Raw genomic sequence first — 19659 nt, forward strand, 5'->3', positions numbered from 1 at the left:
TCTGTCTTCCCTATGTAGCTTAGGCACAAGGGCACACTATATGATATACTACATAAACTGAGTTACAAGTTAATTGGTGCTTGATAAAAAAAATTTGACCTGAATGTGGATGATTAAATGTATTGAGTACCAATAAAAACTGGCAAGTGACACATGAACACTTTAAACAACCCAATTTAGGTTCTTGGGGTAAAAAAGTAGATTTCGTTGGTTGCTTAATTTTCATTTTGGAAACCTCTGTTTTCACTAAATGGTTGCGTAGATTTCTCCCATGAGAATAACAGGACATTAACTGAGTATTAGTAAGATGCAGATTCTCGTCTGTATTTAACAATGGGCCAATGCTTTTTCGCTATAGTATTGATACCTGGGGATTTTACATTAAATTTATTAACCCATGGTAACCGGGAAGTCTGTTTTTGGGAACCATCCTGCTGTTGTGAAAGAGTTTGTTTTTTTGTTTATTTCTATCCAGTAACATAACTTTGTGCTTGGATTCTAACAGGGTTTTTCTAGAATAACCCCTATCAAGAAATTTGTCTATTAGCTGATCAATTTGTTTACCCGCCTCTACATTTTTTTTATTTTTTTATTTATTTTTATCTGAAGTTTGTGAGGGATGTGCACAAAATAGTCTAGTCTAAGTTGGTGAAGTGAAATGAGAAAAATGAATCTAAATTTTTTTTTTTTTATAAATAAAAATGTGAACCTTTGCATGTGCATATGTATTCACCACCTTTGCTATGAAGCCCCTCAAAAGTTCTGGTGCAACCAATTACCTTCAGAAGTCAACATAATTAGTGAAATGAAGTCCACCTGTGTGCAATCTAATGCTGCTTTCACATCGCAAAACCTGCTTTTGAAACTGTTCTTAAAACGGTTCTTAAAACGGGTCTGAGCAGTTAAACCCCCTTCACATCACATGTTGTAACCAGTATATTACCATTTCATTACCGTTTTGGTACCTTTCACACTGAACCCGTTTCACCCATACAAAACAGTGGTTGTCATTTTAAATGTTTATTTCCTGCTTCTGCCTGGTGAGATCACACATGGAGACAGCCGATCACCTTCTGGGGCTTGCAAATACCGTTTCAGACCCTTTCACACTGCACAATTAAACGGGTCTGAAACGGGTAGGACCCTGCTTTTTTACAGTTTCAAAATACCGGTATTTTGTAAACAGTAGATTGAAGGTGACCCTTTCACATCGCAGCTCGAACCGTTTAGGAAGCCAGTAAAAACGGCAAATTACCGGGTACAAGCTGCGGTGTGAAAGGGGTATAACTGTCACATGATCGGTCAGTATAAACACACCTTTTCTGAAAGGCCCCATAGGCTGGAACGCCACTAAGCTAGAGGCATCACACCATGAAGACCAAGGAGCTCTCCAAACAAGTCAGGGACAAAGTTGTTGAGAAGTACAAGTCAGGGTTGGGTTATAAAAAAATATTCAAATCTTTGATGATCCCCTGGAGCACCATCAAATCCATCTTCAAATGGAAAGAACATGGTACCACAACAAAACTGCCAAGAGAGGGCCGGCCACCAAAACTCACAAACCGGGCAAGGAGGGCATTAATCAGAGAGGCAGCACAGAGACCAAAGGTAACCCTGAAGGAGCTGCAGAGTTACCCAGCAGAGACTGGTGTATCTGCGCATGTGACAACAATAAGTCGTACACTCCATAGAGCTGGGCTTTATGGAAGAGTGGCCAGAAAAAAGTCATTACTTAGTGTTAAAAATAAGTAGGCACGTTTTCAGTTTGCCAAAAGGCATGTGGACGACTCCCCAAATGTATGGAGGAAGGTGATCTGGTCAGATGAGACTAAAATTTAACTCTTCGGCCACCCAGGAAAATGCTATGTCTTACGCCATCCCAACACATCCTATCACCCCAAGAACACCATCCCCACAGTGAAACATGGTGGTGGCAGCATCATGCTGTGGGGATGTTTTTCAGCAGCAGGGACTGGGAAACTTTCGAGTCGAGGGAAAGATGGATGGTGCTAAATACAAGGATATTCTTGAGCAAAACCTGTTTCACTCTGCCTGTGATTTGAGACTGGGATGGAAGTTCACCTTCCAGCAGGACAATGACCCGAAGCATACTGCTAAAGCAACACTCGAGTGGTTTCAGGGGAAACATTTCAATGTGTTGGAATGGCCTAGTCAAAGCCCAGATCTCAATCCAACTGAGAATCTGTGGTCAGACTTGAAGATTGCTGTTCACAAGCGGAAACCATCCAACATGAAGCAGCTGGAGCAGTTTTGCCTTGAGGAATGGGCAGAAATCCCAGTGGCAAGATGTGGCTAGCTCATAGAGACTTATCCAAAGTGACTTGCAGCTGTAATTGCCGCAAAAGGTGGTTCTTCAAAGTACTGACTTTAGGGGGGTGAATAGTTATGCAGGCTGAAGTTTTCTGTTATTTTGTCCTATTTGTTGTTTGCTTCACAATAAAAAAAAAACAAATCTTCACATTTGTAGCCATGTTCTGTGAATGAAATGATGCAAACCTTCAAACAATCCATTTTAATTCCAGGCTATGAGGCAACAAAACATGAAAAATACTTTAGCAAGGCACTCTGTGTGTGTGTGTGTGTGTGTGTGTGTGTGTGTGTGTGTGTGTGTGTGTGTGTGTGTGTATAGATATAGAGATATATATATATATATATATATATATATATATATATATAAAACTAATAATGTAATGTGGTGTTTATTTCTTTTCTTTTTATTTATTTTTTTCTCTTTCCTCCCCAAATGTAGCCTGCAGCAGCCACCCCAAAGCTTGCAGCTCCGGCTAGTGTCAGTACGGAGAGCAGCTCAGAGGACAGCGAGTCCAGCAGTGAAGAGGAACCTGTGAGACCGGTACGAGAGCCTTTCCAATATTTTCTGTTTTCATTCATTTGTACCTGTCCTATCACAATGCAATGCAGGCACTGTGCATAAGACACTGAATTGGGGAACATTTAGTTAAAGGTGTCTCCTTACTAAAAGGCAAAAGCTGCAGCCAGCGTTGCACCACAGAAGGGGAAACGGCAGTCCGCTGCTAAGCCTACACCGATGAAGGCTCCTTCACCAGCCAAAATTCCTGTCATAGCTAAACCACCAGCAGAGGAGAGCTCCGAAGCTGCTTCTTCAGACAGTGAGGAGGAGGAGTCTCTTCAGGTATGTCAGCTTCCACCTTCTTGTATCTCATGTCCATTTTGCTGGTTACGGGAAGCACATGTGAAATGTTTGAAAAGAGATGTAGACACTCTGGGGACAGCTGTCACCCTTTAGATGAATTAGTCAATAAGTGTCTTGGAGTCCACAGCTTGTATGTTCATAAAAAATGAGGCAGCCATAAAAGATAGAAAGAAGCACCAACTCCGTCCTGGAGGTTCTATATTGCAGGGGATTCTCACTCCTATAGGCTTATGGCACAGTAGCATAGGCCTATAGGTGCTGTATACAGAGAGTGTAGAGGGCGCACATTGCAGCATTTACGTGGTCCCTGTGGTGTGGCCTGTCCATCTCCATCAATTGGGCTTTTGTGAGCCAATTAACCTACCAGTATATTTCTCCTTCATCCACTAGGGGCCACTGGAGCGTAGTTACAATGGGGAAATAGTAGGCAGTAATTGGGAGCTGGCACTTTAAAATTCTCACACTGTGGCTAGCTCCTCCCCTACTATCTCCCCTCCAAGCCAGTCTTCGTTTAGTGCCCTAGAGAGCTGGTTCACTTGGGTTTAGCTGAAGAATTTTTTCTTTTTTCTTTATTTTTCTTTTTCTTTCACACACTCACAGACTGGCAGCTCTGCCACTGCCAGTCTGCACCGCGGGAGCTGCCGGCGGGGTCCCATCGCAGCTGCGTGCGGCTCCGGATGGGCCCCGGCTGAGGGAGACACTGAGCTCTCCTGAGTTGGCCGGACACCGCTGCGTGCGGCGCGTGTCGGGGCCACTCCATCCAGCAGAAGATTCCGGCAGCATGGCAGCGGTGAGTATCAAAAATGGTCGGACACCGCTGCGTGTGGCGCGTGTCGGGGGCCGCTGGGTCGAAACGCCTGACGGAAGGAAGCGGTGAGTACAATCTCCCCCCCTCCCCCTCCAGACTGATGTATGTTTTTACATTTTTCAGTTTCAGTGTTTTAATACATGGATGGACAGGCTCCCCTATACTCTCCAGTCAGACAGGCTGGAGTGCATAAAAGGCTTACTAATTTGAAATTGGCGCCATTATGTGGGGGGGCGGAGCTTCAGCCCGCTCTGTAAGCGGGCTCAGCGCTCTTCACTCCCCGGCTGCAGCATACAGGCAGCCGGGTGATACATTTACATATATCATATATCTGTGTAATAATTAGCATCCACAGTTTTTTTCTGTCTACATAGCTCTCATGGCAGAGTGGTAACGCCTATGGTTACGATGCCCACGAGCTAGGGTTCGATTCCAGCAAAGGACACACTCTCCCTGGCCGCAGCATACACACTTACAGGCAGCCGGGTGATAGTGCGGTTTTAATTTGAAAATGACCGGAGCAGGGGGGCGGAGCTAACTCCCGCTCCGTTCGGCGGGCTCAGGCTTTCCGCTCTCCCCGGCCGCACATCGCTCCCCGGCCGCAGCATACAGGCGGCCGGGGGATGCATGGGCGCTTTCCGCTTACTATACAGCGGATTTGAATTTGGCGCCGAAGCGGAGGGGGCGGAGCTAACTCCCGCTCTGTACGGCAGGCTTTCTCCGCTCCCCAGCCGCTGCAGCATGACGAGACGCCGCTCCAAAGTCCCCCGGGCCACTGAAAGCTCCTTTCCTCTCCTGGCTGTGCAGGGAGGATTCTTTACATGTATAAGGTATGAGGGGGGGGTGAAGCTTATTCCCCCCGGTGGAGGCTCCCAGCTCTCATCGTCTCTAGGCAACACACCTGTCTCTGGAGTTTGTAGCTTTTCTGTGCAGTGTGCTGCAGAAATATTGTTTCATCTTGCTTTGGCTACATTCCTCCCTGCAGGGGAGTCCTCTACCCCATTTCAGACATTTAGATCAGGGAATCTGCTCTATTACAGGAGCTGGGACTCGGCTCATTGATAATTAAAAATCTACTGTGCAGTATTTCTTTACCCTACATATACACAGTATTTTTCTACCCTATTAGGTGCACAGTATTTATCTACCCTATTAGGTGCACAGTATTTATCTACCCTATTAGGTGCATGGGTTCACTGTGGTGTGTGTATATGGATATATATAGATATGTTTGTATATATATATTTAAGTGTGTGTGTGTGGGTATGTATATAGATATGTTTGTATATATATATATATATATTTAAGTGTGTGTGGGTATATATATAGATATATCCAAACAATACCATATATAGGGGATAAAACAAACACTTCCGCAATGTTTTCTAGAAACAGAATACCCCACCTTGCCACATAACATTTTCACCCATCTTTTCTCACAGGCTGGTCACCATTTTGAAAAGCCAGCGGAACCTCCGAGAAACATCTGGTGCACCTTAATTAGCTGTACACTACATACAGGGCGGGGTGTTGTCTTCCCTTTATTATTCCTTGGTGTCACTAGTTACTAATGCTATTTGTAATTGGGGAATGTGTGTAAGGCATCAGACAAATAGCGCTGTGGCTCAGTACGCTAGTAGCGGGTATCTGAACAGGGGTTTGAATCCAAACAAAACTTTAAGGAGAGCTCCTATAGCCTAGGGCTAAGACTCCTGTCCCACAGCGCAGTGCTACTGGTTCAGGTCTCCGCTGCTCCAGAAAGTTTAGTTGAATCGTGTCGGTCACACATTATAGTGCAGACCTTGCATAGGGCTGTGTTTATTTAACCCACCTTTTCTCCTTTCGTTTGTCTCACCTGGGATAGTCAAAGAATTCCCTCTTAGGTGTGAAGTATGCGGTGGAGCCATCTGCAGAGCCCTCCACGCACCTGCAGGACACTCCTGTTTGAACAGCTCAGATTATGCAGGTAATGTCACTGGTAACCAGAGACCTTGTACGTTATTTCATCTCTCCAGGTTTCTAAAGGAACCTTGCTAACTAACCTTCCATGTTACAATACTGATGATGTCTGTTTTCTGTGGAGTCTGAACCTGTGTCTCAGAATATCCAGGTGAATTATACAGCAGTTCGTCTGAGACTGCAGGTAAAGGAGGCGGACACGTCAAGTCCATCAGGGTTCGACGCCGATGACGAAATGACAGCGACTGGTCCAGTTTCGGATAAGCTGGCCAGGCTCCGGTAGACGGCCGGCAGACGCCCGAATACACAATTTCAGGTATCAAACAATGTTTGTTTTCCTATCCTTTCCCCGCAGACGGCAGGAAAGGGTATCAGAACCTCTCCAGGGTTTACCCCTCGATGTATCGCCGGTCCAACAAGCTGCCGTTTTCCTGAGGCAACCTTGCTCAGGGATCCATCGAAGACATATACGGCAGCAGGGTTCTACCTTGTCCGGAGCAGGTAGGTTGTGGAACAATTGTCCTCTAGGTTACAGGATGTTTCGCATCCGGATCAATTGATACTTTGGTACGGGTCAGAATCACGATTCTGCTTTATGTTCTTTGGAGGTCTCCACGTCTGCAGTCTCGGAACCTGCATTTTCGCTTTGGGCTGTCTTAACCCGACGACCTCTGGGGCTGCGACAGTGACAGGTGAACATGAGATCCTACGGGGCAGATGGTTCAGGGGAAGGAACTTTCTGCAGGATTTCTTGAACCATTGGAGGTAAATCCACTTTGCTTTCTCCTACTTCTGCCCCAGCTCCAAGACAGACCTTTACCGGTCTTTCCTTTAGATTTTTACCGTGCCCTTTCAGGCTTTCGACTCCACACAGGCGATATCTCTGTCGCCAGGGGATCTCAGAAGGAAAAAAAAAAAAAAAAGCTGAAGCAGAGGTTCAACATCCTCGGTCCAGTCTGATTTTACATCATCCTATACACACACTAAAGGTCAGACTTTCCTACCACCTGGAGGGTCCCAGGGTAGACGCAGGTCGGTGGGAGAAGGCTTGGGCGATGACAAGAGAGTCATACTGCAGGCGGCGCTCCATATGCTTCTAACCGCAAAGGGTGTTGATCCCTGTTTTTTACATATCATTTGAATCGGGACAGTTCTCAGGCCTTTGTTTTCTTTTCACGTTCCGAAGCCAGTTGGCTCGGCCAGGCCTATTCTGGCCTTAGAATCCTTTCAGTCTGTGATTGCTAGTTGAACAAGAAAGGGAGTTTTACGCGTCCCTTGTCTTCAGGGATGCCTGTTTACTGATTTCCGTTGGGTTTCCTCATCGGGCTTTACTCAGAGTCGCATTACAGGATTCTCATTTTCACTGTAAGTCCTTTCCTTTCGGTCTCTCTTCCGCTCCCACAGGGTTCAGGAAGATCACAGAATAACTCTTTTTCAAGGGGTTGACGTTGGTTCCCTAATGGGACAATATACTGCTACTATCCCACTCTGTACATTACGTGGCTTCTGAAGATCCGGAGGATCCAGGAGCTTCTGGTTCGACACAGATCCAATTTATGCTCCTCGTAGACGTTTTTTCAACACGGTCCGTCAGAGGATTTTTCCTTCCTCGGCACCAGGTACTCTATTTCTTCAGTCAAGTTGCGACGCAATGAGTGGTCGCCTACATTCCCCTCTGAGCAGGGGACAACAATCTTCTTTCCAGGTCAGGCCACCAGGTCAGACTCCTGGGTGAGGGAACATTCCCCGGAGTTTTGTCAGCTGGTCTGCTGTGGGCGGAGATTTCTTTTTCATCCACTAGGGGTCACTGGAGTACTCTTGGGATATGGACGGCTTAGCAGAAACAAAGGCACTGAATATTTAAATTTAGAACTACCCACCCCTCCATATCCCAGAGTACCTCAGTGTACTACCTCAGTGTTTTTTCTGTGCTCACAGCACTAACAAGGCTTGTGGGAAGTTCCCACACTTGGTGGAAGATTTTATTAATTTTTCATTTTTACTTTTTACATAGCACATCCCTTCCCAGTTTCTGGAAAAACATGGGTCCGGGATAGTGCCGCTGCACGGACAGCGCATGGCGTGTCGGTCCTCACAAAGAGCACCCTCACAGCCACAGGCAGCCCACTGTCTCCTGCAACAGCTGGACGGAGCTTACACATAGAAGCCCCGTCGCAGCCATGACCTGAAGAGCTGGACGGAGCTTACAGATAGAAGCCCCGTCGCAGCCATGATCGGAATCGCAGCCATGATCGGAAAGCTTCGCAGACCTCCCTACAAAAGGTATGCTGGGAAACGGGGCGGTCAGCGCAGGCTGCCGCCCCGCTGTGTGGGGTCCGTTGGTAAAGCCGCCCGCTCACTGCCGCTCATAATAGCCGCCCCAGCCGCTCCGTCTGCCCGCTCCAGGCGCTCCTTCCTCCCGCCAGGCTCCGTCAGCGCGGTATTCAAAGTACACCGCTCAGAGGGGGAGACCCGCCGCAGCTTGCCTAGCGACGCCGGAAGCCGCTACGCGCTCCGGCCAGCCGACCTCCGCTGCTAAATAAGTGTCCCTCGCCTCCCTGCAATGAGCTTCCCGACTCCCCGCTGAGACACAGCGCTACAGGGAGTACAGGGAAGGGGGGGGGTGGGGGACCTGGCTGATTACAGCGCGCCTGCAGCTGCCATATCTATAGAAGGTATTAATGCTGCAAGAAGGTATTAATGCTGCAAGGGGAAAGAATAGCAGGCTGCCATATCTATAGCAGGCAGAGCTTATATTAAATGGATGTGACCTGCCTGTGCTTATCACGGTATAATAGGCTATTGAGCCTATATATATTAACACTGAAGGCATGTATTGTAACCTGCATGTGATTATCACTGTATACTAGACTGTGATTATCACTGTATAATAGTCTATTGAGCCTATATTAACACTGCAGCAGGTATGGTAAACTGTCCTGTGATTATCAGTGTAAGCATGGCATGGGGGCCATTTTAATCATGTTTCCTGTTTCTTCCAGTTGGTAATTCCAGAACATTCCTGCCCTACATCTCTACGCCACCGGAGGCGCAGGGGTGTTAGTGGGAATTTTGGTTCAGGTTTCACATAGGCTGCCCATGTGAACTGTATTTCGGCCATAAATAAATATATATATTACACACCTTAAGTAAAGATTTTACTGAGTCGTGCAAGTGTCTGTCCTTTGGCTATTGTGGTGTCTGTCTGTATAAGGGGTAAGGCTCCAACACAGACTAAAAATAAGGTTTACTACAATGTCTGGACATAAATCTACCACAGATTCAGTTGTTTTGTAGGTTTCCACTCCGGAAGCCGGTTCATTCCCAGATCCTATGTTAAGCATTGGCAATTCAAATTGACTCCGCTCGACAGGAGCGGTAAGATCGGAGTCTCGGAAGTTACTCCGCCAGCTCTAACGGAGGAGTCTCAGCCTTTCCAAAGGTCCAATTTCCCTTTGGGTACCAGGGTGTTAATTTAACTGGTCTTATAATTTAATGCAGTCTGACAATTCTATGTCAAACCTCACAGCGCTAACTACGAGTGAGAAGGGCACATTAAACCAGCAGTCAGATAGTGCGGGTTTTGACAACCATACATTGCTAATGACCAGTGAGTCAATGTCTCAATTTTTACAGAGACTAAGGAGACTCTAACATCTAATCCGTCGTATTTAATAAACGACAGATTTTCAATGAGTTTCTTATTTAGAATATCTTACTAAGATTTAAGTCTATTTACCCGTTTCCACATCTAACGCCATTGGTAAATTCGTCTGTGTCAAACCTTATAAAGACCCAAGATACATTTGGGTCACTAGGCACTCTATGTATGGAAACAATGACGATCACGTTAGACTTATCGTTAATGAGAAGCTGCAGAGTATCTCTGTAAAGCTTCTGCTGCCGCCTGTTACCTCGATTCTCGCTTTTCATCGTCGCTAGTTTCAGCACGACAAGGCCAGAAGTTGTTTGGTCCTAAATTTGATATTTCAGGCCAAGGTGGAGGGGGGAGGGAAAGTCTAGCCATTGCCTCCTCCGGTATCAAGACGGAAATACGCTGGTCCGGCGTTTAAAGGCTTTAGACTTCAGTCTTTTCAAGGCTGTGGTACAAAAACAGTCACGCCTTGTAACGCCAGGGCGCTAAAGTCACAACAAACAGTGGCTTGACGGCCTCTCAGGCCATTTCGAATTTCCAATTGTGGAAGCGCGCCTTTACAGGTTACATTTGCCGGGTTTCCAGCCATCCACTCATGGATGTATCCGCTATTTAGGGTTAAAGGACTGCCTCTGTCGGATGAAATTAGGCGTTTTGGCAGGTTGCCATTCAGTCTCTGCTGGTTTCAGCAGTTTTTATTTCCAGGCCTGGTACACCAACAGAGTCAGGGTTATTTATTCCCCTCTGTTTGGGGTACCGAAGCCGGAGGGCTCCGTCGCAGTCTCAATCAGCAAGTCACTTACTACAGATTGAAAATGGATTTTCTGCGGTTAGTATTTGCATATTTGGAGCCACAAGATTGCATGATTGCGCTTGATCTTCAGGATGCGTATTTACCCATTCCGGTTTGGTCACCGCATCACAGGTTCTTGCGTTTTGCAATACGCCACAACCATTAACCGCTTCAGGTTCTACCGTTTGGCCTCTTGTCAGCGCCTCGGGTATTCACCAAAGTGATGTTGGTGATGATAGCTCATCTCAGAGCCCTGGCAGTGACAATCGTTCCATACTTAGACGATCTGCTCATAAGAGCTCCGTCTCAACAGAGGTTCCTCTTACTTGCGCTGCTAACGTACACCACGGTTGCAGTGTCAAGTTCAAAAACAATCGCATCTAATTCCGTCTGAACAACTTCAATTCCTAGGTATGATTACAGATACGGTAAATCAAAGATTTACCTACTACACCAGAAAGAACAGATTATACCATCTGGTACAATTAGTGCAAAAGCCACGCACACTAGCGGTACATTGGTGTATTCGCCTATTAGGAACAATGATGTGCTTTCGAAGCGCTTCAGTTCGGCGGGTTTCACTCGCGTTTCCCACAGGGGGGCGAGGGTGTCTCTACTCTGGGCGAGAGTCTCAGAGGTTGGGGAGTTGTAGTTTAAAATGGTCAGCGACAGGGTTTCTAAAACGGATCACGACAGATTGCGGTCTATAAATGTCCTGGAACTCCGTGCAATTTACAATGCACTACATGCTTCGCTTTCAGACTGTCCAAGTGCAGTCAGACAACGCAACGGTAGTTGCATACACAACAACCAGGGAGGACCGAGAAGCCGCATGGCAATGCGGGAGGTAGCTCGAATCCTCAATTGCCCAGAATACCACAAGGTGATATTGTCGACTGGGTTCATTCCGGGAGTGGACATCTGCGAGACAGATGATCTCAACCGTCGGGATTTTCATCCAGGAAACTGGGCATTAAATCGAGAGGTGTTTCACACGTGGGTCCACAGGTGGGGTTACCCTCAGGTGGACATGATGGCATCTCGCCACAATTACAAACACCCAGTATGTGTACAGAACGACAGATCCCAAGGGCAGTGGCGGTGGATGCTCTCACATTCGCGTGGTCGTACAGCCTCGTGTATCTGGTTCCACCGTTTTCCGCTGCTCTCTCCGTTGCTAAAACGGATCATAAGACAGTTCGTCACAGTCATACTAGTGATATCTCATGGGTCTCGGAGAGCTTGCTTCTCGAATCTCCAAGGAATACTCGCACACGATCCTTGGCCGCTCATACTACGTCCAACCCGTTACAACAGGGACCGTTCTTTTACCCCTATTTACCGCGGCTGCTGTTGACGGGGTGGTTGTTGAGACCGCCCTCTTAAGAAAAGAGAGAGGGCATTACAGTATCGGTTATACCAACCATTTTACGAGCTAGGAAGCCGGTTACGGCAGCTCATTATTACAGAATTTGGCGTGCCTATATAGGTTGGTGTGAAGCTCGGAAGTTTCCGACATCATCTTTCAAGTTACCCATATTCTGTTATTTTACAGACGGGGTGGGATGGAGAACTGCGTTTATCTACACTGAGGGGGCAGGTATCTGTGTTGTCAATTTATTTTCAAAGACGATTGGCTCTACTGCCGTCGGTACACACCTTTCTACAGGGTGTCCTCAGAGTGCAGCCTCCATTTATCCCACCTACAGCGCCATGCGACTTGAAGCTGGGTTCAGATTTCTTACAGTCTTCATATTTTGAACCCTTACAACAAGTGGGGATTAAGTTTCTCACTTGGAAAACGTTTTTTCTTCTAGCCTTAGCTTCGGCAAGGCGTTTTTTTTTTTTTTTCAAAGGGTGCTTTGTATTGCAAGCCACCGTATTTGGGTTTCCTGATGACAGAGCGGAACTTCGGACGAATTCCGATTTCTTACCAAAGCTAGTGTCATTTTTTCACATCAATAAACCAATAGTGGTTCCTGTGTTGACAACACATTCTAGAATTCTGAATGTGGTACGCGCATTACGCGTTTATATGTCCCGAACGTCTACAGTTCGTAATACGGATACGTTGTTTGTTCTCTATGATGCTGCTAAGATGGGTTAGCCAGCTTCTCAGCAGACATTATCCAGATGGATAAAACTGACTACACGTCAGGCTTACCTTAAGGCTAAGTTACAGTCGCCTACATCAGTAATAGCTCATCCCACACGTTCTGTGGGAACGTCATGACCAGCTGGTCGTGGAGCTTCTACGACGCAGCTTCACCGTGCGGCTACATGGTCTTCAGTGCACACGTTTGTGCGCGTTTACAAGTTTGAAACGTTTGCGGCATCAGCATCTAGCTTTGGCCGCCTAGTGTTACAGGTGTCAAACAGCTCTCCCGCCCACGAGGGAAGCTTTGGTACGTCCCAAGAGTACTCCAGTGACCCCTAGTGGATGAAAAAGAAAATAGGATTTTGGTACTTACCAGTTAAATCCTTTTCTTTGAATCCATAGGGGGCACTGGACGCCCACCCAGAGCAGTTTTACCTGGGTTGTATTAAGCTCAGAGGAGCTTATGGTAACACATTTTCACCGATTGGTTCAAATTATAAAGGTTTATCGGTTATGGTGTCAACTGTTTAGTTGTCAGTAACGTTATGTGTCAACTTTGTTGTTGTCCGTTATGTTATAGGAATTCTCCATTGTCAACCTCTCTATAGTTCCTGTTCGCTCAGTAAAAAACACTGAGGTCGTACACTGAGGTACTCTGGGATATGGAGGGGTGGGGAGTTCTAAATTTAAATATTCAGTGCCTTTGTTTCTGCTAAGCCGTCCATATCCCAAGAGTACTCCAGTGCCCCCTATGGATTCAAAGAAAAGGATTTACCTGGTAAGTACCAAAATCCTATTTTCGAATCGACCTCAGGGCGTTCTGACTGACTCTTTAACCCTTTACTACTCACGGACGTGAGCTCTGGTGGCAGTAGCCGAGGATGCCCTCAGGGCTCCTGGGAGTTTCTGGTTATTCTATCCTGCCTCCTTTTCTATTTCTACCTCACTTTCGGTAACACAGGAGGAGAATATGCGTGCTAGTCCTCTCGGTGGCTCTGGTTGGGCCACCCATGACTTGAAGATACGGCTACAACTGTTGTCGGTAGAGGAGCCTTGGCTCCTACCTCGACTGGACTGTCTACTTCAACAGGGTCCTTTTCTTTGTTCAATCTTACACTGGTTTCATTTAACCGTGTGACTGTTCACGAGACCTCAGAAGGGAGGAGTTCCCTAGTTCGGTTAGGCCTACTAGGCCCCGATTTCAGAAGTCTGTTACCTCTTCTCGCTTTTGCCACTTTTGGAAAACTGTTTGGGACATAATAAGGATAAAAGGGGGTTTTCCCCTTCTTTCATTTACCATTCAGCCGTAATCTTTGGTTTCTCTGGGAGGTTTTGCTCCGCTGCGCTTCAAACCACATTGACCTGAATTTTCGGTCCCTGCCTTTTTCGGTTTTCTTCCAAAAGAAATTAGCCTGGCGCCCGTAAGTTCGGGCTCTCTTTCAGGGAGTACTCTATTAGTAACTCCCCCGGCTGAGCTTCGGCCTCAGCGGTTGTTTCTTCCAAAGGGCATGTCCGTTTTTCATATAAATCTGACACTAGTGTTTTTCAGTCCTCTTTGACTGTTGTCAGGGCTCGCTGACTTTCTCTACAGAGGTCTTAGGCTATTCGACGAAGGTTTTTTTCTTCTTTATTCTGTACGATGCTCCCGTACTAAATAGCCAGGGTCCCAGCATATGCTGGGCTGTTGGATACATCTGACCATCAGACAGTCTTCTTGGCAGTTGCTCGGGAGCCTCCGTTTTCCATTTCAGCGCACTTTACGTGCGTGGTGGGACCTTCGTGGGCAGCTGCCCGTGGGGTCTCCATGAATACTTTAGGTCGGGCGGCTACTTGGTCCGGCCGTCATACGTTTGTCAAATTCTACAAGTTTGACACTTTTGCGGCCTCTGCATCTCAGTTTGGCCGAGTGGTTTTACAGAACACTCAGCGCTCTCCCACCCGTTCTCGGAGCTCTGGGACGTCCCCATTGTAACTACGCTCCAGTGGCCCCTAGTGGATGAAGGAGAAATCAGGATTTTGGTACTTACCGATAAATCCCTTTCTCCGATTCCACAGGGGCCACTGGACGCCCGCCCAGCGCTGTTCCTCCTTGTTTTTTGTTTAACGGTTTGCAGATCACCATATGACTGCTTGTTGAGTTCGGGCTAGCCAGTTGTTTGTTAGGTTCTGTTCCAGGTTGGGTTTGTGTTATCCTGGTTTACAGGGCGTCATTAACCTCCTCTACCTTACGGTTTGTTTATTCCAGCTCTCCTCGGGCACAGTTTTACGTAGACTGGCTTGGAGGGGAGATAGTAGGGGAGGAGCTAGCCACAGTGTGAGAATTTTAAAGTGCCAGCTCCCAATTACTGCCTACTATTTCCCCATTGTAACTACGCTCCAGTGGCCCCTGTGGAATCGGAGAAAGGGATTTATCGGTAAGTACCAAAATCCTGATTTTTGGAGTGTGGGAGGACACATGAGTTCCCAGAGGAAACCCGCACAAGTACAGGGCGACTATATGAACTCCACATAGAGCCAGGTTAACCATACACCATCTTTATTTGATTCTTAGCTCTCTATAAGACCTTTCTAAAGCGCTAGCCTGTGTGAAATTCAGGGATTATCTACAATTATCTCGGGAGTATGTGTTTGCAGAATATAGATAAGGCTAAGACAGAGTCCAGCTGTGCACCCCAGTAGCTCACATCTGTGTAACAGTAATGCACATTGGATCTAATACCACATAACGAGGAATCGGTTACGCCAAGGAAGCAGATTGTTGATATATGGGTTTTTTTATAACAGACGCCAACTTTGCCCCAGAAAATCCTGAGTCCTGGGAAAGTGCAGCAAAGTGCAGCCAGCTCATCGCAGAAGAGTGCAGCTAGTTCTGCTCCAGCTACTTCTCAGTCACAGGCCAAGGACAGTGACTCATCCGACACAGAGTCATCGGCCAGTGACGATGACCCAGAAGTACAGGTAAGGAGCTTGGCTTCCTCATTCATTACATTGAAAAGTATCAAGGATATTTGCACCAGCTTCTCCACAGGCCATTTTCTTAGTGTGTTCTAAGTGCCGCCATAACATTGACAGAGATCCGAATAGAGCATCAACTTAAAGGGCCCCATACACTAGAGCGATAGTGCCCAATTCGGGCATTCTGCCTGATATATCGGCTGAAATCGGGCATTTTAGGTGTTCCCAAACCGATCCGATGCGCGTTCCCGTGAGCATCGGATCCTCCAAATCAGCTCAGGAGTCGCCTTGTTCTGAGTGAGGGTAGTACTTGGATATTTAGCGAACTACACTTCTAATTCATCCTCTTTGGGGTTACTGCTAAACCTTGGAGTATAGAGGGCACTAGTGCAGAAGCGGGCGTTACATGTAAACTACTCTACACGCCAATCCATCAATATAATCTTGGATTTTAATTTAGTGCCCATGGAAATACCACTCTCTTTAGTTACCAGGCTTGTGGGTTTTGTACAGTTCACTGCAAGAGCTGTTCTGGGGGCAGTTAATGGCTCCTGGTTGACGTGGTTACGGTGACCAGGGCGCCAAGCGTCTGCTGCCGGAGGACCACGCGTCTGCGGAACTGCATTAGCCCTTTTCCTGTGACAGGCTGAATGGATTCAGAGCTTTAGCAATAAATCCATTTTAACGTATTTTTATTTGTTGCAGATCAAATTGCCAATCGTCGGAACTCTGAAGTCTGCTATGAAACCTGTTGGTAAACTGCCGAGAGTAGGTAAGGAAGTTATTCTTATTACCCCAACAATTCCTAAACTGATTTATCTTGCTTGTTCTAAATCTTAAAGGATTATGTTAAGATTTGCAGTGTAATACGATGGTAAATATGCCGTGTTGAGGATATTCTTTAGCTGCCCATTAACACAGCATTGTGATATGCCAATGTGAGGATTTTAGTCAAAGTTGGTCAAATTGCCTGTAGGCTACCTATTGGGATTGCTGGTACGGTGGATATTATGGCTGTCATTAAACACATGGAACCTAATTCAGACCTGATCTCAGTAGCAAACGTTTTCTTTAATGGGCAAAACCATGTGCACTGCAGGTGGGGCAGAGGTAATATGTACAGAGTTAGATTTGGGTGGGGTGTGTTCAAACTGAAATCTAAATGGCAGTGTAACAATAAAGCAGTCAGTATTTACCCTGCACAGAAACAATATAACCCACCCAAATCTAACTCTCTGCACATGTTATATCTGCCCCCCCCTCCCGCCTGCAGTGCACATGGTTTTGTCCTTTAGAGAGAGATTTTGCTACTGCTATGAGGTCTGAATTAGACCCCTAGTTACTTCTGATAGCCAGTGATAGGCTTTGGTTACTCGAGACTCATATTGGATGTCTGAGGAAGGGGCTTTAAAGGATTTATGTGCAATGGCAAACTCGTTCCTTGTGCAGTCATAAAAAATGTGTGTCTAGTATAAAGTGTCCAACGCTTGTGTGGAATTAGACGACAATCTTATTTCGAGGAAGATTTTTAACTCTGGCATAGACCAAGTGGTCTATTCCTAAAAAATAGAAAATCCATGCTTTGCGGAAGACAGGACTTTTCTCTGCTTTGTGCAATTCATGGAGCAGGTTACTGTGGAAAAGTTCCTGACTTCTCCAGCGGCATCCCCGTTCCGTGCCTGAATCGCGTCGCCATATGTGCAATTCATGAAGGACCAGAAAGCCCAGCTGTCCGCTTCTCCATGGAGTTCAGGTTTGCCTTCTCAGCATGGCGCAACCTGAACTGTGTTGCGGTGAGCTTCCCTGCTCTGTCAGCACCCGGTGCTGGCTCCACGCCCTGACCTCCCATCAGCCACGGCGGCCTTCCGGTAGGTCAGCCGGCGGCGCATGCGCAGAAGATCCCACCGGCTGTCTTCGAGACCGCAGAGAAGCACTGCTGGAGAAGAGAGCATTGCTTTGCCGGAAAGGTTGAGTATACATGAATTGTTACTTATCAGGGCTATACATCGAACCGATGCGATGTAAAGTAGTAAGTAACATTTCTCATACGTCCTAGAGGATGCTGGGGATGCTTCAAGAACCATGGGGTATAGACAGGATCCGCAGGAGACATAGGCACACTATAAGACTTTGAATGGGTGTGAACTGGCTCCTCCCTCTTATGCCCCTCCTCCAGACTCCAGTTAGATTCTGTGCCCAGTGAGACTGGATGCACACTGAGGAGCTCTCCAGAGTTTCTCAGAAAAAGACTTTAGGTTTATTTTCAGGGAGAACTGCTGGCTACAGGCTCCCTGCATCGTGGGAGTGAGGGGAGAGAAGCAGACCTACTAATTCTGAGTTCAAGGGCTCTGCTTCTTAGGCTACTGGACACCATTAGTCCAGGGGGTTCAATCTCTACGGTACGCCTAGCTGCTTGTTCCCGGATCCGTGCCGTCAACCCCCTCACAAAGCCGGGTGAGTATGAGAAGATCAGAAGACTTCAGTGACGGCAGAAGAGGTATCGCGCAGTGGCCGCGCTGCGCGCCATGCTCCCACGCATACCACAGCACGGCAGGGTGCAGGGCGCAGCGGGGGCTCCCTGGGCAGCATGAGACCTCAAATCAGATTGGCATGAGTTATAACAGTGCCCCGGGCACTAGTTAAGGGACCCCCGCCAGTATAAACATAGATTTAAGCGGGACTGAAGCGCGCCATGTAGTGGGTGGGGCTTAGCGCACACAGCTCTGACCAGTGCCTTTTTCTCTCCTCAGAAGCTGCAGAGACGCTGGCCCTGTCCTCCGCACTGCTGTACAAGTAACAGGGTGATGTATATAAAGCGCTAACAGGTCTGGGCAGTCATTTTACTGGCCTCAGTACCAGGATAGGCGCTGGGTGTGAGCTGGCAGAACTGTGTGTCCCTCTTGCAGGCTTTATTGTGGGTCTGTCTCCTATAGCCCCAGTGTGGTTGTGGGTGTCGGTACGTGTGTGTCGACATGTCTGAGGCTGCATGCTTTTCCCAGGAGGAGGCTCGAGTGGGGACAGAAAATACTGTGAGAGTGACCGTGTCGGCACCGCCGACGGATGGTTGGGTGAATATGTTGAGTGTTTGAAACGCAAACGTGACTAAGAGATTTGATAAATCTGAGTCTAAGAACCAAACATGGAGGAAATCCATGGAAGATGCTTTGCCACAGACCCAGACCCCTTCGGGGTCACAGAAACGTGCATTTGCCCAGATAGTAGATACAGATACCGACACGGACTCTGATTCCAGTGTCGACTATAGTGATGCCAGATTACATCCAAAGCTGGCTAAGAGTATTCAGTACATGATTGTGGCAATAAAAGACGTACTACATATCACTGAGGACCCTGCTGTTCCTGATACTAGGGTCTGTATGTTTAAAGGAAAGAAACCTGAGGTAACGTTTCCTCCCTCTCATGAACTGAATGCTCTTTTTGAAAAGGCTTGGGAAAATCCTGACAAAAAGATACAGGTTCCGAAAAGAATTCCAGTGGCATATCCGTTCCCCTCTGGGGACAGGGAAAGGTGGGAGTCGATCCCCACGGTAGACAAAGCTTTATCGCGTCTATCCAAAAAGTTGGCGCTTCCGTCCCCTGACACGGCAGCCCTAAAGGATCCTGCAGATCGTAAGCAGGAAAATTCACTAAAATCCATTTATGTCACTACTGGGTCGCTACTTAGGCCTGCCGTTGCTGCGGCATGGGTGAGTAGCGCTATTGAAAGGTGGGCAGATAACTTGTCATCTGAGGTAGATACCCTAGACAGGGATAGTATGCTTTTGACTCTGGGTCACATCAGGGACGCTGCAGCATATTTAAAAGAAGCTGTAAGGGATATTGGCCTCTTGGGGTCAAGGGCCAATGCCATGGCGGTCTCTGCAAGGAGAGCGTTGTGGATACATAAATGGAATGGTGATGCTGACTCTAAGAAGGCGATGGAGTCTCTTCCGTTTAACGGTAGGGTCTTGTTTGTCGACGAGTACAGATGGGTTTTCTTCCCCTAGCGCAAGATTGGTAAAGATGAGAGACACAGAAGTGAAAAGAAATTTCTTTTATTCTAAAATTGTATAAAACATAATATGGTTATAATCATCAGTGTAAAATCACTGGTTATGTGATGTGCAAGTGATTATGACACCTATTACCGGTAAACATATAGACAGACTACATAAAACATATATAACATGTACTAATG

General features: G+C 47.0%; 1 protein-coding gene across 9 annotated transcripts in view; it reads left to right on the plus strand.

Moving 5' to 3' along the window:
• TCOF1 (treacle ribosome biogenesis factor 1) overlaps positions 1-19659 on the plus strand; it is a 231621-nt gene that overhangs the window by 139552 nt on the left and 72410 nt on the right. For all 9 annotated transcript variants that reach the window (XM_063928639.1, XM_063928641.1, XM_063928644.1 and 6 more), the window contains 4 exons: positions 2771-2872; positions 3002-3172; positions 15291-15464; positions 16167-16233. In XM_063928639.1, coding sequence (XP_063784709.1) covers positions 2771-2872; positions 3002-3172; positions 15291-15464; positions 16167-16233 — 514 coding nt within the window. The remainder of the gene's footprint in view (positions 1-2770; positions 2873-3001; positions 3173-15290; positions 15465-16166; positions 16234-19659) is intronic.

This window comes from Pseudophryne corroboree, chromosome 6 (genome assembly GCF_028390025.1).
Source record: "Pseudophryne corroboree isolate aPseCor3 chromosome 6, aPseCor3.hap2, whole genome shotgun sequence".
Lineage (NCBI taxonomy): Eukaryota > Metazoa > Chordata > Amphibia > Anura > Myobatrachidae > Pseudophryne > Pseudophryne corroboree.